The sequence below is a fragment of the Siniperca chuatsi genome, linkage group LG16 (genome assembly GCF_020085105.1).
Source record: "Siniperca chuatsi isolate FFG_IHB_CAS linkage group LG16, ASM2008510v1, whole genome shotgun sequence".
Classification (NCBI taxonomy): domain Eukaryota; kingdom Metazoa; phylum Chordata; class Actinopteri; order Centrarchiformes; family Sinipercidae; genus Siniperca; species Siniperca chuatsi.
Genome location: NC_058057.1, coordinates 26,468,301 through 26,485,022, shown reverse-complemented (window position 1 = coordinate 26,485,022; position 16,722 = coordinate 26,468,301). Strand labels below are relative to the sequence as shown.

The 16,722-nt window shown below is 41.2% G+C and overlaps 1 protein-coding gene across 1 annotated transcript in view; it reads right to left on the bottom strand.

Moving 5' to 3' along the window:
- myo6a (myosin VIa) overlaps nt 1-16,722 on the bottom strand; it is a 150,987-nt gene that overhangs the window by 81,430 nt on the left and 52,835 nt on the right. The window contains exons 11-12 of the mRNA XM_044169264.1: nt 16,356-16,536; nt 9,108-9,252 (exon numbers count right to left, since the gene is read on the bottom strand). Coding sequence (XP_044025199.1) covers nt 9,108-9,252; nt 16,356-16,536 — 326 coding nt within the window. The remainder of the gene's footprint in view (nt 1-9,107; nt 9,253-16,355; nt 16,537-16,722) is intronic.

Here is a 16,722-nt window from a genome sequence, read left to right as displayed (position 1 = left end):
AAAAAATATTACAATAACTTCAATTCAGTTAGAAAAGCTTATTGGGAGTGATACAGAAGACAAATTCTAGGGCAAGTCCTTTTCACCATAGTTACAGGGATGCATGTTTATGGAGATTGAGGCTCAATTTTTATTTAACTTTTGCTTGTAAAACTGGTTCTGAATCGGATGTTTGTGTGGAAAAATTGATGATGTTGATTGGTAAAATTGCATTCTTCCAGTTTTACCATTTTTGGCAGGAAAACTGTGGGCATTTGATTTTCCGGAAGAGTTGAATCCTGGAGGTTCTGATTTATTATTATCACTGCATCAACTCGACTCCCTCCGCTGTCTAGGGCTGCGTTCTGATTACTTGTGCTAAATGTTATGAGTAGACTGTAGTAACTTGTTATTAAAAGGTGCAGTTAGGGCTGCACAATGTGCAAAATGTCTACATGGTGGAAACGAGTATTATCATGTAAGCAGAAAGGGTATTTTCAATCAAAATGTAAGTTATATAATAGCTGCTTACTTGTGGAATAAAAAGAAATTGAAAGTCAAGTATAAATGCTGAGAAACTGTAAAATAATTTTTTATCTTCAAGAATAGAATCGGATTAAATCGAACTGGGAGATCAGTGCCATTAACCAGCCCTACTCTCTTCCGTTGTATCTCTTCACGCATTTCTTACACATCTCTCTCTCAATCAACTCTTTCCTTCTTCATCTTCTCCTCTTCCTCGCCTGCTTTCTCCCTCAATGAGCGTGTGTGCATGCCCGCAAAGAAACTAGGTTGCTTGGAGAAATCAGGTTACACAATCAAATCACACAACACATTTACGCGCATGTAAACTCTCTCTCTCTCTCTGTTTCAATTTGCTTTACTGTCATGGCACATAATTCGATTTCCGTTACCCAAAGCATACAGAGCAAAAAATAATACACAAATAAAGGAAACAAAAAGACAAATATCAGATTTTAATTCTCTCTAAATCCCATCTCCCTCCCACGCTCTCTCCCTCTGCCTGTCTCTCGCCCTCTCACACACACAGCCGTCTGCACTCGTGCTTATATAACCCAGACAAACAAATAACCAGCTTAGGTGATGCAGCCAGCTGGCAGGGGGCCGACATGCCAGCTCCCTTAAATTCACCTACTAGTCTCATTTTATCCACTTTCACCAACTGTGAAATCAAAGCAATAATCTGCGAAATATTCATACAAATAAGTAAGCGTATGGATTCGACCGTGTCAACACTTGCTCTTTGTTATAACGCAACAGCGACTCAACCTTTATCCAGAGATTTAGTCTGCTGCTCTAAATACTGGCGATTGGGTGGCTCTTACGTGCATTTACGTTTCTGTTTGCAGGTTCAAACAAACATCTATCATGGTAATCATTGCGAGATGTTGGTAGGTGTATTATTGAACTTTGGACAGAGCCGGGCTAGCTGTTTCCCCTTACTTCCAGTTTTTATGCTAAGCTAGGCTAACAACATCTAGCTCCATACTTGAAGCACAGACACAAGAGTAGTATGGGTTTTTTTAATAAGCATTTCCCAAAATGTTGAGCTTTTCAACTGCATTGGTCTTAGACTGTGTATTAGATTTAAAGCAGAATTTCTATAAAATGTAAAGAGGATGATTTGACATTATTTCATGATGACTGACAGCTCTTTCCTTCATTCAGACATCAGCATGACTGGATGAGCTCACCACTCTGTGGGCTGTCATTAGTCTTCCCTTGGCTGTTTTGGTAAGGTTGTCAAATTTCTCCAGATCTATCCAACAAAGTCTAATTTTTACACAAATTTTTGTCACACAGATGCTGAATCACGTTTCTGTCTTCTCAAAAGATTGAGGAGTTTCGAGAGGCAGCGAGGCATAAATGTAATGTCACATATTCATCAAAATATCCCTAAGATCTCACAGGCTGTATCAATGTACATTAGATTTTGAACCTATTCAGATACTGTAACAGACCTAATTTTATATTCACATTATAACAAGGTCTTTCTATCGACAGTTGGAAAAGTGATCTATTTGAAAGCGTTTGTATTTGATTAAATCACATCAAGTATTAGTACTACTGTTGTGTCTGGAAATTAAGACTGCGTTTCCCATACAACTCCCATCAGTCCTCCTCCTCCTCCTCCCTGAAGGGGACGGACATGTTGGAAACCATTTTTTCCCATCCCTTCAACCATCTGCCGTCGCCAGTCTGCCGCCTCCTTGTGCAAACAAGATCTTTTGCTTTCTCAGTCTAAAAGGTTTTTCTTTTTGGCTTTAATGGAGAGAAGAAACATGTTGGAAGTGATTTTTGCCATCAGCTTTTCTTTCCGTCCACCATCTGCCGCCAGCAGAAACCCTGAAAGCTTCAGCTCCGTTTGCTCTGGAAGTACAGCGCCCTCTTAGGGTTCAACGCTAAAACGCACTCCAGCAGGTTTTCTTCCACATCCAACCTGGTGGATCTTGATAGAAAATGCAGTGTAGATGATTTCAGAAGGCTCTTTTCAACTTCTTCCCAGAGGTGATAAACTGCACTCTATTTATTGTGGCTTCTACTTACAGTGTAGAAGCTGCGACATGCTGACAGTCCTCCCAGTGATGGTTCTTTGTTTGTTTTCAGTAATTATACCAACGTCTGAAAGTATTGTGACAGTGATGTACAGATGTGAAACATTTAATCTGGGAGAAGAAACCAAATAAATGCAGTAAGCAGAGGGATAAGGTGTCACCGGGATCTGTCAGACACATGTCCGTTTCGAGAGAGTGTAACGGACAGGCAGGGCAGCGTCAACTGACTCTCGGAGAGACGGACAAAGACAGGAAGCAGCTTTCACTTCATCTGCCCCGGCTCCTCTCTCCACAGATGAAAGAGGAGAAATAAACATTAGCGTGGGAGGTTTGAAACAGAGGCAAGTGGCTTGGCATTCAGATGGTGTGTGTCTGGGCCGAGCTGCCAGCAAAACAATCACAGGCTTTAGAGCGACTGGGTTCAGGCTAAATGCAGACAGGGACTTGGCTTGAGGGGGTGGGTCGGTCTGTCTGTCTGTAGGTTTCTATATCTGACCGTTTGTCTCTGGTGTTATCTTGGAATCATTTTAATGTTGAATATATGTTGATACTTTCGTCATCACCAGGCAAGGAAAGTTTATTTATATAACACATAACAGGTTAAAAACACTGATTCAATATAGCAGAGATAAATTATGATGTATGATAAAAAACAATAAATGAAGACGAAGTTCAGTATGTAAACGCAGCATGGACAAGTAATGATACTTTCATTGTAGATTAATTTGTTGATCAGTCGTTTGGTCCATAAAATGTGAGTAAATTCACAAAAAATGCCCGTTACGATGTCCCAGAGGCCCAAGGTGACGTCTCCAAATTGCTGGTTAAAACAGCCTGTTTGTATGTTTGAATTCAGCAGCAAACGTTATAATACCACCGCGAAAAGTCTTTGTCCAGGGTGTGTCCAGACAGACATCAGCACTCTCACTGATTTCAGTTAGGCTACTCCACTGGAACAGCTGAATCTGGTTTAACTTTTGCCGCAATATTTTGGAGCAAAGCGCTGCGTTGGCCAACCAAATACGTAGCAACGTAGTAACTCTACGTCCTCTTTTGTTTAGGTATGAGAACTTGACGTGCGTTAACTTATCATAGTTTCTCCAACGATGGGCACGTACCAGCTACTGTACCTCGACTACTTCCTGTCTGTATGACATGTCTGCTGTGTGCTCGGGGCATCCACAACATGGCCTGTTGGTTTCACTTTGTTTGCCCTCTGATTAAGTAAGAGTAATGCAACACCAGGCTGAACAGAAGTGTTCAGCATCACCCAGCATCTCTGGCGGATGTGGTCAGAAGCGTGCCCGGTCGCATCTGTAACCCCACCCAGCAGTGGTGGTACACTTCCACATCACTGCACCACGGTGAGAAGTTAAACCACAAGAAGTCAGCAAAAACAAGATTTCCTGCTGGTGTGCTGTTGCTCTTTAAGCGTCACAGCAATGTCATGAAAATCAGCTGAAAACAATGAGCACCACCTGCAGCTACACAGTAATAATAATAATAATAATAATCTTTATTTATAGAGCACTTTTCAAAATCCATGTAACAAAGTGCTTCACAAAACCATCTGGTTTTAAAAGAAAACACTTAAAAATGATTTTCTTGTTTTTTATCTAAGTAAAAGACAGTTAAAGAAAATTAAAACTCAAGTGAAATCAGGAAAGGCTCTCCAATAAACGTATGTTTTAAGAAGAAATCTGAAAGAGATCCCTGACTCAGCCGACCTGATGTCCTCGGGCAGGCTGCTCCAGAGCCTCGGGCCCTTACTGCAAACGCTCTGTTCCCCTTTAGTTTTCAGCCGGGTCTCTGGAACAGACTAAAGACCTGAGCCCGAGGATCTCAAGGTACGTGGCGGCGCGTACGGTGCTAAGAGGTCAGAGACACAGCAGGGAGAGAGGCCACGAAGAGCCTTGAAAGTAATCACTAAAATCTGAAAATCTATTCTAAAACACACTGGGAGCCAGTGTAGAGAGGCGAAAACAGAGTGACCTCACCAGAGTCTGATTATTGCAAGTGCAGCATTATCTGATTTTTTAAAAATATTATGTAATTCATTTAATTCTTAAGCTTTGCATCAATTCTGTATCCTTGAGATTGTAATTTAAAATTTTTGCTACACAGTTATTATTTTATCAATATGTACTTTTCCTAAAGCAAACTGTACATTTGGATTAGCCTAATTTTTGGTCCGTTTCTATATCTGTTGTGGGTAAATCTTGTACTTCTGTAGCTCTTTCACTCAGATGTCCTCACTTGAACTGCTCAGCTGGTTCAAACTAAACTAACTGTTCTGGTTCGGCCTCCAGGGCGGTGTGTATATGAGAGTCGTATTATTTTCTCATCGCTGCCTGGTGGTATGTGGTGGTGTCTGTGCCCTCCTGTCTCGTCTTCTTCATCACTCTGAGGATTAAGTTATTAGCTGCATTGAACTCTTCATGAAAGAGCAGCGCGGTCTGACGGGTGTTTTGTTTAGGTATCTGTTCACTCCAGCTCCGAGCCCGAGGTACGCTTTAATAACCTGTAGCTCTCCCTTGGCGTTGAGCACCGAGCCGTAAAAATGGTATATTACTCAGCCCTACTCCTCCTCCTCCATAACGCTTCACAGGTTCCAATTTATCTAGTTAAGCTGGAGTCGATTGGTAAAGCTGTGAATAGTCCAAGCTGCCTGTCTGGTTGTAAAAGCTTAATTTCTTGCCCTCAAGTCTTTAGTGTCACCAAGTCACACTGGTGTCCACCTGGTTTAAAGTTCATTGCTTGCAACTTTAGCATTTTATTCCTGATCCTTCAATTACAGCCATTCGACAAAAGTGGTGGAAACATTAAAAAAATGTTTAACTCTTAATAGTTTTTTAATAGTTTTTTGTATTGTTACACGCTTTGCTACATTTTTGCAGTAAAATGTCCTTGTAACTGTTGAATTCTTCCAGAAGGCAAACATTTTCTGCTGGAGTGAACGGAGCTGAGACATTTGAAGCGGTTGACCAATCAGCCACGTTTTTAGTTGGAAAAAAAGTCAAAGCTTTGTGCAACAGATGAATTTAGACGTCTATCTAAAGTCTGACTATTACTTTCATCTAAGCCACAGTCAAAGTCCATCTTTGTGAAACGTCTAAAGGCGAAAGAGTTCATAGCTGTTCTGATTGGCCACACTTAAAGGCGGAGCAAAAAGCCTACAGTCAAAGAAACACGATTAATCACAAATGGAGATAACGCCACACGCTTCTGGGCAGTTTCTCCTCCGAGACATTCGTGGTGGTGCACTCGGTTGTTCACACAAAAAGTGGTCGACGTAGTTGTACGAAGAAAGAAAAACGAGACCTGAGAAGTTCAAACTCCACCTACTTTCACACCTCCACACACCTGGTAGATCACTGCCTGAAGTCTGTATGACTGTCGGATTATATGTTTCTGAAAGTTAAAAAATGTATCATACGCATTTCCCCCAATTCCAACAAACGTGTGTGGGGAGGGGTTTTCAGACGCTGTTAGGTGATGCGACAAGACCAAAACATAACATGATGTGAGGTAAAGGACACGGAGTACATTCTTGAATAAATCAAAACCTGTCAAACAGCAAACACAACCTCCTCTACACAAACACACATACACACATTAGTAACTGTGAGAACTTCTGAGTGTGTGTTGAGTGTTTTCTTGCAGCAGGAGGAGAGCGCCATATGTGCTCCAAATTCACATTTACTTTTAACACAGTGCATGTTAATTAGGCCTCTCACAGATTAGCATGTGGTGCTATCAGTAACTGGAGAGGATTTCAATATATGCTGACAAGCTATGCAGCCTTGTGATCAAGAAACCAGCTTGCGTCCTTGCTTTACATCCCTCCTGGACAGAGGAAGCATCACAAGACTTTGGAATCAAAGTCCTGGATAAATAGATGTAAAATATTTGGATCATACATAAAACATATTTTAAATATAAATATCTTTAGACAGAGATTTGATATGAATGAAGCAACTAACACAAGACAAACGTCCTCTTGCCTGGATAAATTGTGCTTTTATTCTCCGCGCCTTTCTAAATAGGGGCCATTAATAATATTAGAGCAGGATGTTTTCTTTCAGCATAATTTGTGATCCCTTTCAAGCTGCAGCAAACCATAAAGGTCACCTTTCAGTAAAGGAGCCTGTAAACAGGAATCCCCTCTCTTTTAGAGGCACTGAGGAGGAATAAATAGCAAATGTGACACAAAAATGTGCTGGTGATTTGGACTACTCGTAATATGTTTTTTGTTTTATATGCTGTGCTGTCTTTGTGTGACTACAGACCGCTGCCGAGATCACAAGGATGTGTGAAGTGATATGGAGGTTAGTATTGAAGTACATTAAAGGAATTAAGGGAGAGTATGCAAAAAAAGAAGAAAGATTTGATCCCCCCCCCCCATTGGATTTCTTTATAAAGTCTATTCTGCAGCGTCGTTTAAAAAAGGTACACGGAGGAATTTTTGTTGTTTGGTGGTGTATTTCTTTTCTGATTCCCCTGGACGAGCGGCTGAATGATGAGCACATGGCACCACAATATGATATTTCCAGCAGGTGGGAGTTAAGGTATCCTAGAATCTGAAAACACCTTTTGAAAAATGTTCTACACTGCCACGGCAGTCATTTTAAAGATTTTTAACATGACAGTTCTTTCACATGCTTTTCTACGTCTGCATTGGATGTTTGAGTATTTGGTGCTGAAATATTAAAAAGGGGCAGCCTAGTGAGGAATATAGAAAATGAGCAGTAAGGTCAGTATGAAATGAGGTTCAACCACTGACCCAAACTACACATCAAAATGTTTAGCAAATGTCCCAAAGCCTGCTGCTAGACAACACTACATTCACAATGCTCTGTCTTCACAAAATTCAGAGCTTCCAAACTCTTAAAACTGGAATTACCACATAAGTGCTGAAAGCAGTAGCCGACCGAAAGGTTCCTCTAAAACGAAGGTTCACACAAAACCAAACTAAGCATGAGCTGTAGAGCTCACTGCAAAAACTGCTTGACTAAGCTCCCAAGATGCAAACATGCAACACATTTTTTTAAGCAACCTTTTTTTTAGGTAACTTCGTCACTGCCTAGTTCCTCACCTATCTAACCAAAAATCTACTTTATACCTAGTCAACAACCAGGCTCACCAGACTGAGAACGTCGTCTCTATTTTCCCTATAATTAGCACCAAATGATATATTATATTTCAAATTTGCAGACCACCTCTGTTTATACACACAACCATACACACACATTTGATTGAGTACGACAAAGTACACACCAGCTTCACTGTGGTTGTCACAAAAGACTTCTGGGAAATGTAACTGAAGTAGAAGTGGCTGAGGCGAAGTAGTTACACCAAAAACACAAAGTGTACGTTACAAATGTGAACAGCAACCTTCCAGTAACATTCAGTCACCACTATGAACTTTCCAAATCAAACTAGTTTCAGCATCCAGACGCTTCACTGAAAGTCCAGATGGCCTTCGCTTTATTCATAATAACTGTTGGCAAAAACATTCAGATTTGATCCGGTGTTTATGTGCGACTGTCTTTCTGGACAATAAGACTTGGAGGCGAGTCAGCCAGCTGTTGGAGCGCCGTCAGACTCCTAACCAGCTCTGCTGCCGCTCCTCTGAGCCTCGTGTCGGTGTACTGCACTGTTCTGATGTCAGCTGAAGTGAGTAAGTGTTTGCTCGTCTCTCAGGACAGCGATAATAAGACAAGCAATACATCAACCATCTGCTCTACCGGCGTGTGCGTGCGCACGTGCCTGTGTGTCTAATAAGTCAACGTGTTTGTGTGCAGTTAGAGCGCATGCCTGTGTGCAGAGGTTCCCAACCTGGGGGTCGGGACCCCTCCAAGGGGCAGCAATATTAATTTGCTGCTGACAGCCATCGACCACTGAGCCCTCTACCATCATAACATCGTGATTTAAAAGCCCCCCCCTTTCGGCGAGTAAAACCTTGTTACTGAAAGTGCAATAAAAGTTTTAATAAGAGTAGTATTTCAAATATTTTTTAGAATCATATGATCTACTTAATGAGGTTCCTGCTGCACATGGAAGACTTTGCGTTCCTCCAGTGCTGAAGTTGATGCTAACCTCGGGGCGAACCACCTTCCGCTGGGAAGCAAGACACGCTGCAGCGTTTATTCATGAGCAAATGTAACCTACACTGTACATTTGCTGCCACTAGACAGCTTCTCTGCTAACCTGTCCCTCTGCTCCGATCGCCAACACCTGTCGGCTCTGAGCGCAGTCACCGTCACTCGCTCGCCAACACGCTCACTACGCACCGCCCTGCTCCTTAAAAAGGAGCCGCGCTACTCTTATAGCAAATAGGGAGGAAAAGCAAAAGGAGACCGGGTGAGTCGGTGAGGATGGGCTATGAATGGGCTCAAGTCTGCTTTGGCATCAGTTCCCCGAACCCTGCAGAGGTGGTCTTTGAGACACTCAGGAGCTCTGCTGCTGTAAATCCAGTCCATTTGTTTGTGTGCATCAGTGAATGTGCTAGATGTTTCAGTATTTGTGTGTCAGTAAAGGCAGGTCTCTTACTTGATGACTGTTCCTTTGGTGCCCCCTGCTGTTGTGAGCATGACCCTGGTGGTGAGGCTGACTCTCAGGTCCTCCTCCTCCAGGCCCAGCAGCTCGGCACAGTGCTCCAGCGTCTGACTCGACTGGTTCTTGATGGCGCAGCCACCTGTAAGACAAGTGCAAGGGCAAACATCAGCCCCGCCCCATACGCCCTCAGGTCTAACAGGAAAGGTTAGAGCAAGTAGAAGCCTGTGGGTTTACACTGAAGCTAAACACTGCTGCTGCTGCTGGGGCTGGGTGATAACATTACTTATGTTATGTTTGACGACATTACTTCAACATAAACAGGTGGAGGTTTATTTTACTCAGCCAGAACACTTCGATAAGCACAGAAAACCGTCACGAAACTGCTTTAATTACCTTTGTTTCTGTACACCTTTGACCAGCTTTCCCAAGGTTTTCTGGGTAATGTAGGAAATCACAAACCAAAGAAGCAGTAGAGAAATTAACTTTTTATTTGACTGAAGAACTAACAATCACATAATCTCAGTGAATTGTCAACAATAACTATTTATAGTATATAACGAATATTACAAACCAAAATCAAAGACAATATCTAGTCTCACATCCCAACACTGACATTACATGATTGAATATGTAATGCCAGGCTCCAGGCCAGGCACAGTGACAGCTTCAAATGGCAGTAAGAAAACTAAGATTAATAAAAAAAGATCCTGCAATGTGACATTCATACAACTACACAGTAAACTAGGTGTTTCCCAACCCAACTGCTCTGTGATTGCTTTAAACTAAAAGGTACAAGAAAGGCCAAAGATCATTGATCTTGTTTAGAGCAGTTTGCAATCAGCTAATGTAGAGTTTAAAGCCCTCGGCCTGGCAGGTGGGCACTGGTGCTGAATCCACACTTCCGTAATATTTCTTGAACATAAAATAGAAGCAGTGTGATTTCTACTTGTCACAGTTAGGTATACCTTTTAGCAACTCAAGTGATGCCTTTACTGGAAGATCCAATGTTGGTGCAAGTAAATCACAGGACTGTTTTGGTATTTTGCAATAACAAACAGCTTTGGAACTTGATGATAAATGTAAAAAACAAAAACAAAACACTAACTCTGTTGGAATATTTTATATGTGGTATTTTACCAACATCAGTTATGTTTTATTTGCTACTTTACAGCCTCACCACAAACCACAATACAGTCACATATGTTATTCTTACCTACCAACATTTTGAAAATAAGAAAACATTTATGAACGAAAATCCGTAATTTGTTCCTAAGCACAAGATCAAATCAGTGCGAATGAATGTTTCATATACAAGAACCATTGTCTTGTACTGTCCATGGCTTCAAACCATCTCCCAAACCTCTCATCACACCAGTTAGACTTGACAGAATGTGGACAGATCTGAACATGATCCCAAAGTTTGTGAAGATGGAAATTTTAAAACAGGCACAACCATAATTTGTGAACGTCAGAGGCAATTCATAGAGAGTTGGGTTTTTTTTTTTTTTTTTTTTAAGTCTTCAAATTCCTTCTGGGCTTTAGTAGAGATGAATTGATGTCATCTGATATTTAGTTAGCAGTGCAGACTCACAGCAAGAACATCTGTTCATTGGAGTTTCATTCCTGCCCTTTGTTGGTGGAGGTTATATTTCCAGTACAGTTTCCTTCCACGTCATCGTCATAAACAAACAAACAAGTCAAGTAGGTCACAGAAAACTCTACTGTTCACAGGAATGACGTGTCTCTGATGGAGCGGTGACCTGATCAGGCTGCCGCTCTCTGATCTACGCTGGAGTAAACCTCTGACAACGTGCCAAAGGCTTAAGTGGGAGTAAAATATGAATGAAGTAATCTTTTAAATCCCCCGCATTTCTGCAGCAACATGCACTTCCATGATGACATATTGACAACTCAGCCGACGTGCACCCTACTTAAAAAGGTGAGGGCAATACACAGCGCTCATTATGTCTGGAGCGAGGGAGAGTAACACCCACGAGCTGTGAACTGTGCAAGTCCAGGGAGGACTGAACAAAGCCTGGAAGGATCTGGGTGGGCTGGAGTAGAAGAGAGTAGAGCTGACACAGAGGGAACTCGATTCAAACAGTACAGCGAAAGAGATGTTTTTTCATGGGGAGGTTTGTCATGTTGTCTTGAGGGCTGCAGCAGTTGATGGAGGGAGTTTAAGAGAAACTTGTATCATTAAAATGTGGGTAGTATATGCAAATAAACACTGGTTAACTTCCTCCATGCTGCCTGCACCCAGAGCTGCCCATTCCAGTCCGCCGGAGGGCTGCTGTTCGAACTACAGACTGTACTTCCGTATTTTCTGTATGTCCGCCTTCATGGACCGTCTGATCGAGAGAGGACATCAAAGATTGGATCAGGATGAGAACGCTAATTAAACTCGCATCACTAGCTTGCTAACAGTGTTCTTGGGCTGCAACTAATGATTATTTTCCATATTGATTAAAAGGATAAGGCTGGCGTGTATTTCTCGATACTTTCTGACTGTCTGTAGCTCTCGGCTCCAAGCCCATTGGTTCCTACTGAGATGTAAATCATTAAAAGCATCTCCAAATTTCCCTGAAGGGATAGTTATAAAGTTGAAGAGACGTTTGTATGTCAAAAAATAGAAATAAAGTCCATCACATCAAGGTGACGTCTTCATATTGCTTGTATTGTTAGAGCAACAGCCCCAAACCAAAAGAAAAGAAGAAACACATCAACACCGGCTTAAACTAATCTGCTCAGCCCATATTCAAGTAATGAGAACTATGATTTCATAAAAACACCAAAGGAGCACATCTGTGATGTTTATATCAATATGAACAACCCATGTGCTGGTTGGTGACAACCGCATTAGAGGTACCTTTCTAATCAATAGCTCCTGAAAGCTAAGCTAAGCTAATATTAAAATCAATGTCTGGACTGAATGAAGATGCTGTGAAAGGAAATGCTCCAAGTACACATTAGAGAAGAGCCAAGGACTCAGACCTAATTCCTAGTTAATTAAGCTTCATTACTTCCAGCCTCTCCTGATAGATTTCTTAGTTTACTGTGAAATAAGCTGATTCCTGAGAAGAATTGACTTCTGACTGTCAGCACTGTCCTCCAAGCACCAAAGGTCCAGCTTATTTATAGGAAGACACTTTTGACAACAAACTTAAGACGAGTACATTCAGATCAGTTTGACCTCTAAATCTACAGCCAGCAGTTCAGAACACTGTTTACTGGGTGGGAAGTAGGAGCGCAAGTTTTATAACATCCAAAATGCTGCAATTTATAGAGATAGCATGCAGAGATTAATCTGCTAATTAATCTGTTCATAATGTTGGCAAAAGAACTGAGTTGTCAAAAAATATTCTGCTGAGCCAGATGACGCTTTCAGGGTAAGATTTGAGTGCAGAAAGTGTTACATATTTTCTGTTTCAGTGCTTTTTTTACAAACCTTCTTACATTTGCCCTCACTTACTGATGGGAATTATGACATCTGCGTTCTTATACAATCGTAAAACTCAAATAACATAAATCAATGTTATTCTTAAATGAGTTGAAAGAAATAACTGTTGCTGGTCGCCCCAATAAACAATGCTGAAATAAAACATAGCCCATAGTTGAACCCAATTTCTGACCACTGCGATACAGTCTACATGTACAGATGTACAGATATGTGACTTTTTCAACTTTAGTTATTATAAAGGCATATATAAAGGGAAATATCAAAGTTCTAGGTGTTTCTTGTAGTGTTAACAGCAAAGGCAACTATCAATCTGCTAACCAGTCTTTCCTAGAGTGGCTAAAAGTATAAATATGTATTAATAGGAGGACGAAGCCTCCCCTGACCTCTGACAGAATACACATCTGAAAGAAAAACATAAAGAAACCAAATCCTATGTGTGAAATAAGCCAATTAAATCCTCCTAGAGCCACAGACAGCACTTCAGGAACATCTGCAGTCCTGTGAAATCTGATCTCTTCTCCAGATGTTTCTAGATCTTCCCCTTCGTATTTCTCTCTGTGGGTTCCACGTTTAGGGCTCTCTGGATATCCATCTCCATCTTCTCTTTCTGATCACGTCTTCTACTGTGCACTGATCGATTCTCTGCCACAGGTCAGTATTTCTGATGAGTCCAGCCATCAGATCTGTAATATTCTTCGAAGGCAGCTATTTATAAAAAGGTCTGCATCTTCTGGATGGTTGTCTTTGTCATTCGCAAAGTCTCAGCTCTGTATAAGAGGACTTTGCTTGACATTTGAGTTAAACAGGCTTATCTTTGTTTGTGATCTAAACTAGAACTAAGAAAAGCTCTTCTGGCCTTGCCAAGTACAAGTAAATATTCTCTACCACAAGAGACCTCTATCCAAACTGCTAACTGTAAGCCAAGCCCGTCTCAAAAACTGGATGATTACCTCCTCTGACTGTACAAACTCCTCTCACTTGCTGTCGAACACGCGCCATGATAGCCACCTGCTGTGAGAAACAGTCTATTTAATAGGCGTCCCTCTGCGCTTCCTCTTCTTCCCTGCGGAGGGAGAAAACGACGGGGAGGAACCGAGAGCTGAGGAACTTCACTGGTGAAGTTCAAAGGATCAGTTGATTTTCATGGAAACTGAGCCTCCCTGGAGGGTTCAGTCTGAACCGATGTGGAAAAAAATGAGGCGTGAGATGGGGTGGAGCATCTGAGACAACCATGCAGCAATATGACACTTGAAATGTAGAGAATTTAATTCTTAAAAAGATCGCTTGAATTATTACTGCATGACTTTATTTAAATGATGTAATTAATTTATTTCCCTTGAGTGACAGTAAATAACTCAAGAGATGTAAGTCATAAGGTGCCTGTCATGATTCCTTTGGGTTTTAATTACAAATTAAAAAACAAAAGGGTGATACGAAGGGACATCCTGTCACCAACAACACATATTACAAAACCATTTATCTTTGACCACAATGAGACTGAACTGAGAAGAAGGGAGATGGAGGCTGAATATTACAGTGATCAATCAAAGTGCAGAGTCTTGAGGGATGAGATCAAAATGGCATCTGCCTCTTAGGAACCAAACTGGTGCCGTTTAGGAGTCGAGAAGCACGCGAGATGGATGGTTTCTGATATGGAGCAAATGCAATCACAGACCGCTGCAGGCTGTAGTCTGAAAACTCATCAGTTCGAGCTGATGATAAACTGTGCCCCCATCATACCTGTGGTCTCTGAGTTCAAATGACACAGAAGGTACAGGCAGAGGTGGAGGAAGTATTCAGATCCTTTACTTAAGTAAAAGTACTAATACAACACTGTTAAAATACTCCGTTACAAGTAAAAGTCCTGCATTGAAAATCGGGTAAAAGTATATATGTATTATCAGGAAAATGTGCTTCAAGTATCAAAAGTAAAAGTTCTCAATGAAGAAAAATGTCCCCTGTGAGTGTATATAGTATATCTAATGAGATACTATATATATTACTTTATTTACTTTATTACTTAAAGGTCCAGTGTGGAGGATTTAGTGGTATCTAGCGGTGAAATTGCAGTTTGCAACCATTTGAACACCGCTTGCCTCGCCCTCCCCTTCCAAGCGTGTAGGAGAAACTACGGTGGTGGCGAAAATCGCAAAAAACGCAAACGGTCCTATCTAGAGCCAGTGTTTGGTTTGTCCGTTCTGGGCTACTGTAGAAACATGGCGGTGCAACATGGCGGCCTCCGTGGAAGGGGACCCGCTCGCTCTGCAGATACAAACAGCTCATTCTAAGGTAACGAAAACACAACTGTTCTTATTTTCAGGTGATTAAACACTAATGAAAACATACTTATAAATATTAAATTCCATTTCTGCCAATAGCTCCTCCTAAATGTTTCACACTGGACCTTTAAAAACGATCCCTCAACCACAAGTTTAAAACTCCTCTGTATCTGCTGTTTCTTCAGATAAACTTAATGAACTGAATTATTTTCTATTAATTTTGATCCTGTCCAGACAAAGCGTAAACTTATTTAAGCAATTTTTTAAATGTATTTCTTACTGTATGTTTGGTGTATTTTCTGATTTGTGTGAGTTCTGTGTTTCACCTGGCTGAAAAATAAATTTCCCCTCAAGAACAATAAAGGTGAAGTTGACAGATATATAAATATTTTGCAGACTATTAACACAATATTTCGAGTTAACATACATTATGTATTTGTCTTCCAGATTTGTACTTTGTAATGACGGTGCTGTCTAATACCTCACTCTTTCTGAAGTTTCTGATGTCATGTTTGCTGCATGCTTACATACATACATACATCCACAGGCGTACGACACACTGTTGTCTGTGAATTAAAACATCCAGACTTTGTGAGTAAAGTCACTAAAGGACCGTAACAAAATTTGAGTGCAAATGTCACCTTGAGAAACGAATCCCTTTTTAAAAGCTTATTTTTATGACATTCTGTATGCAGAGCACTTAAATTTACACTGGCTGGTTACAGGCCGGCCAGGGCTTGTAAACAAAAGTCACATGGACTCAGAATTAACTTGTTGCTGCTTCTCAGTAAACTGTCATCCTGCTAGCTCAGGGTCCGATTCCAGTCACAGGGGATTAAGCTAAATGGGAAGCTCTTGCTTTGCCGCAATTTACCTTTGCAGATGTTGCAACCAGTTAAGAGAGAATGAACAAATAGCTAATTATGAGCGTCGCCTTAAACCCTTAAAAAAAAAAATCTCACATTTTGGGGAAGCTTCCTGTCACTGATTCACATGACTTCCATAGAGTCATTAAAGTAGTTGCATGAATGTGATGACGAACATGTCGCAGTACATTAGAGGTGAAGATGTTACTGGCTAAACTCTCTAATATTCTCTAGCTGAAGCCTCTAACGATGCCTTTGAGTTTCTGTGTCCTTGTCAGAATGTGCACTTTGCATTTTGTTAGTTATCTGAATGTCACAAAGAACAATCCCTTCACATTTATGCCACTATGGCTTTACAACATCTGACAGCTATGTTTTTTTTGTTTCCTGTTAAAAGAGCTGCATGCCTGTATTTTGGTCCGTTGTTTCCACATGTATTTATGTTTTCCTGAGGTATAAACTCTTATGTCTCAGTTTATTTGAGGTCTTTTGACTCCACGGGATGAACATGAGTTCAGCTGTGTACCGTGTGAATGCTTCACACTTTGGGTTCCATTTCTTGATTCCAGGAACGTATATAAATCACCATCATGTCAGGTATTTGCATGTATTTTATAGTTTTGTCACTGCATCTCACCTGATGTGCTTCCAGCCTCCTCAAAGTCGATATTGCCCAGGTGCAGCACGCCGGCCACCACCCTGAACAGGTCCAGCTTCTCCGTGTCGTCCAGGCCGATCTTCTTCATCGCCACAGACATCCTGTTGAAGTCGCCATGGTCGTCCAGCAGCGGGTCCTTCAGAGGGCCCGACTTCATGTGCTGAGAAACAAGACAGAGCACAGACAGTTACTGACGGCTGACAGCTGCTTCCTTCCCTCTGATACATCCACCTTCATTCCTCCATTACATAATCTGCTTATTTAGCTTCCATCCTTCTAAAATACCAGCTTACCTGGTAATTATTTACCCTTTTTTCTTACATCCTTTCAACCCATTTGCATTTAT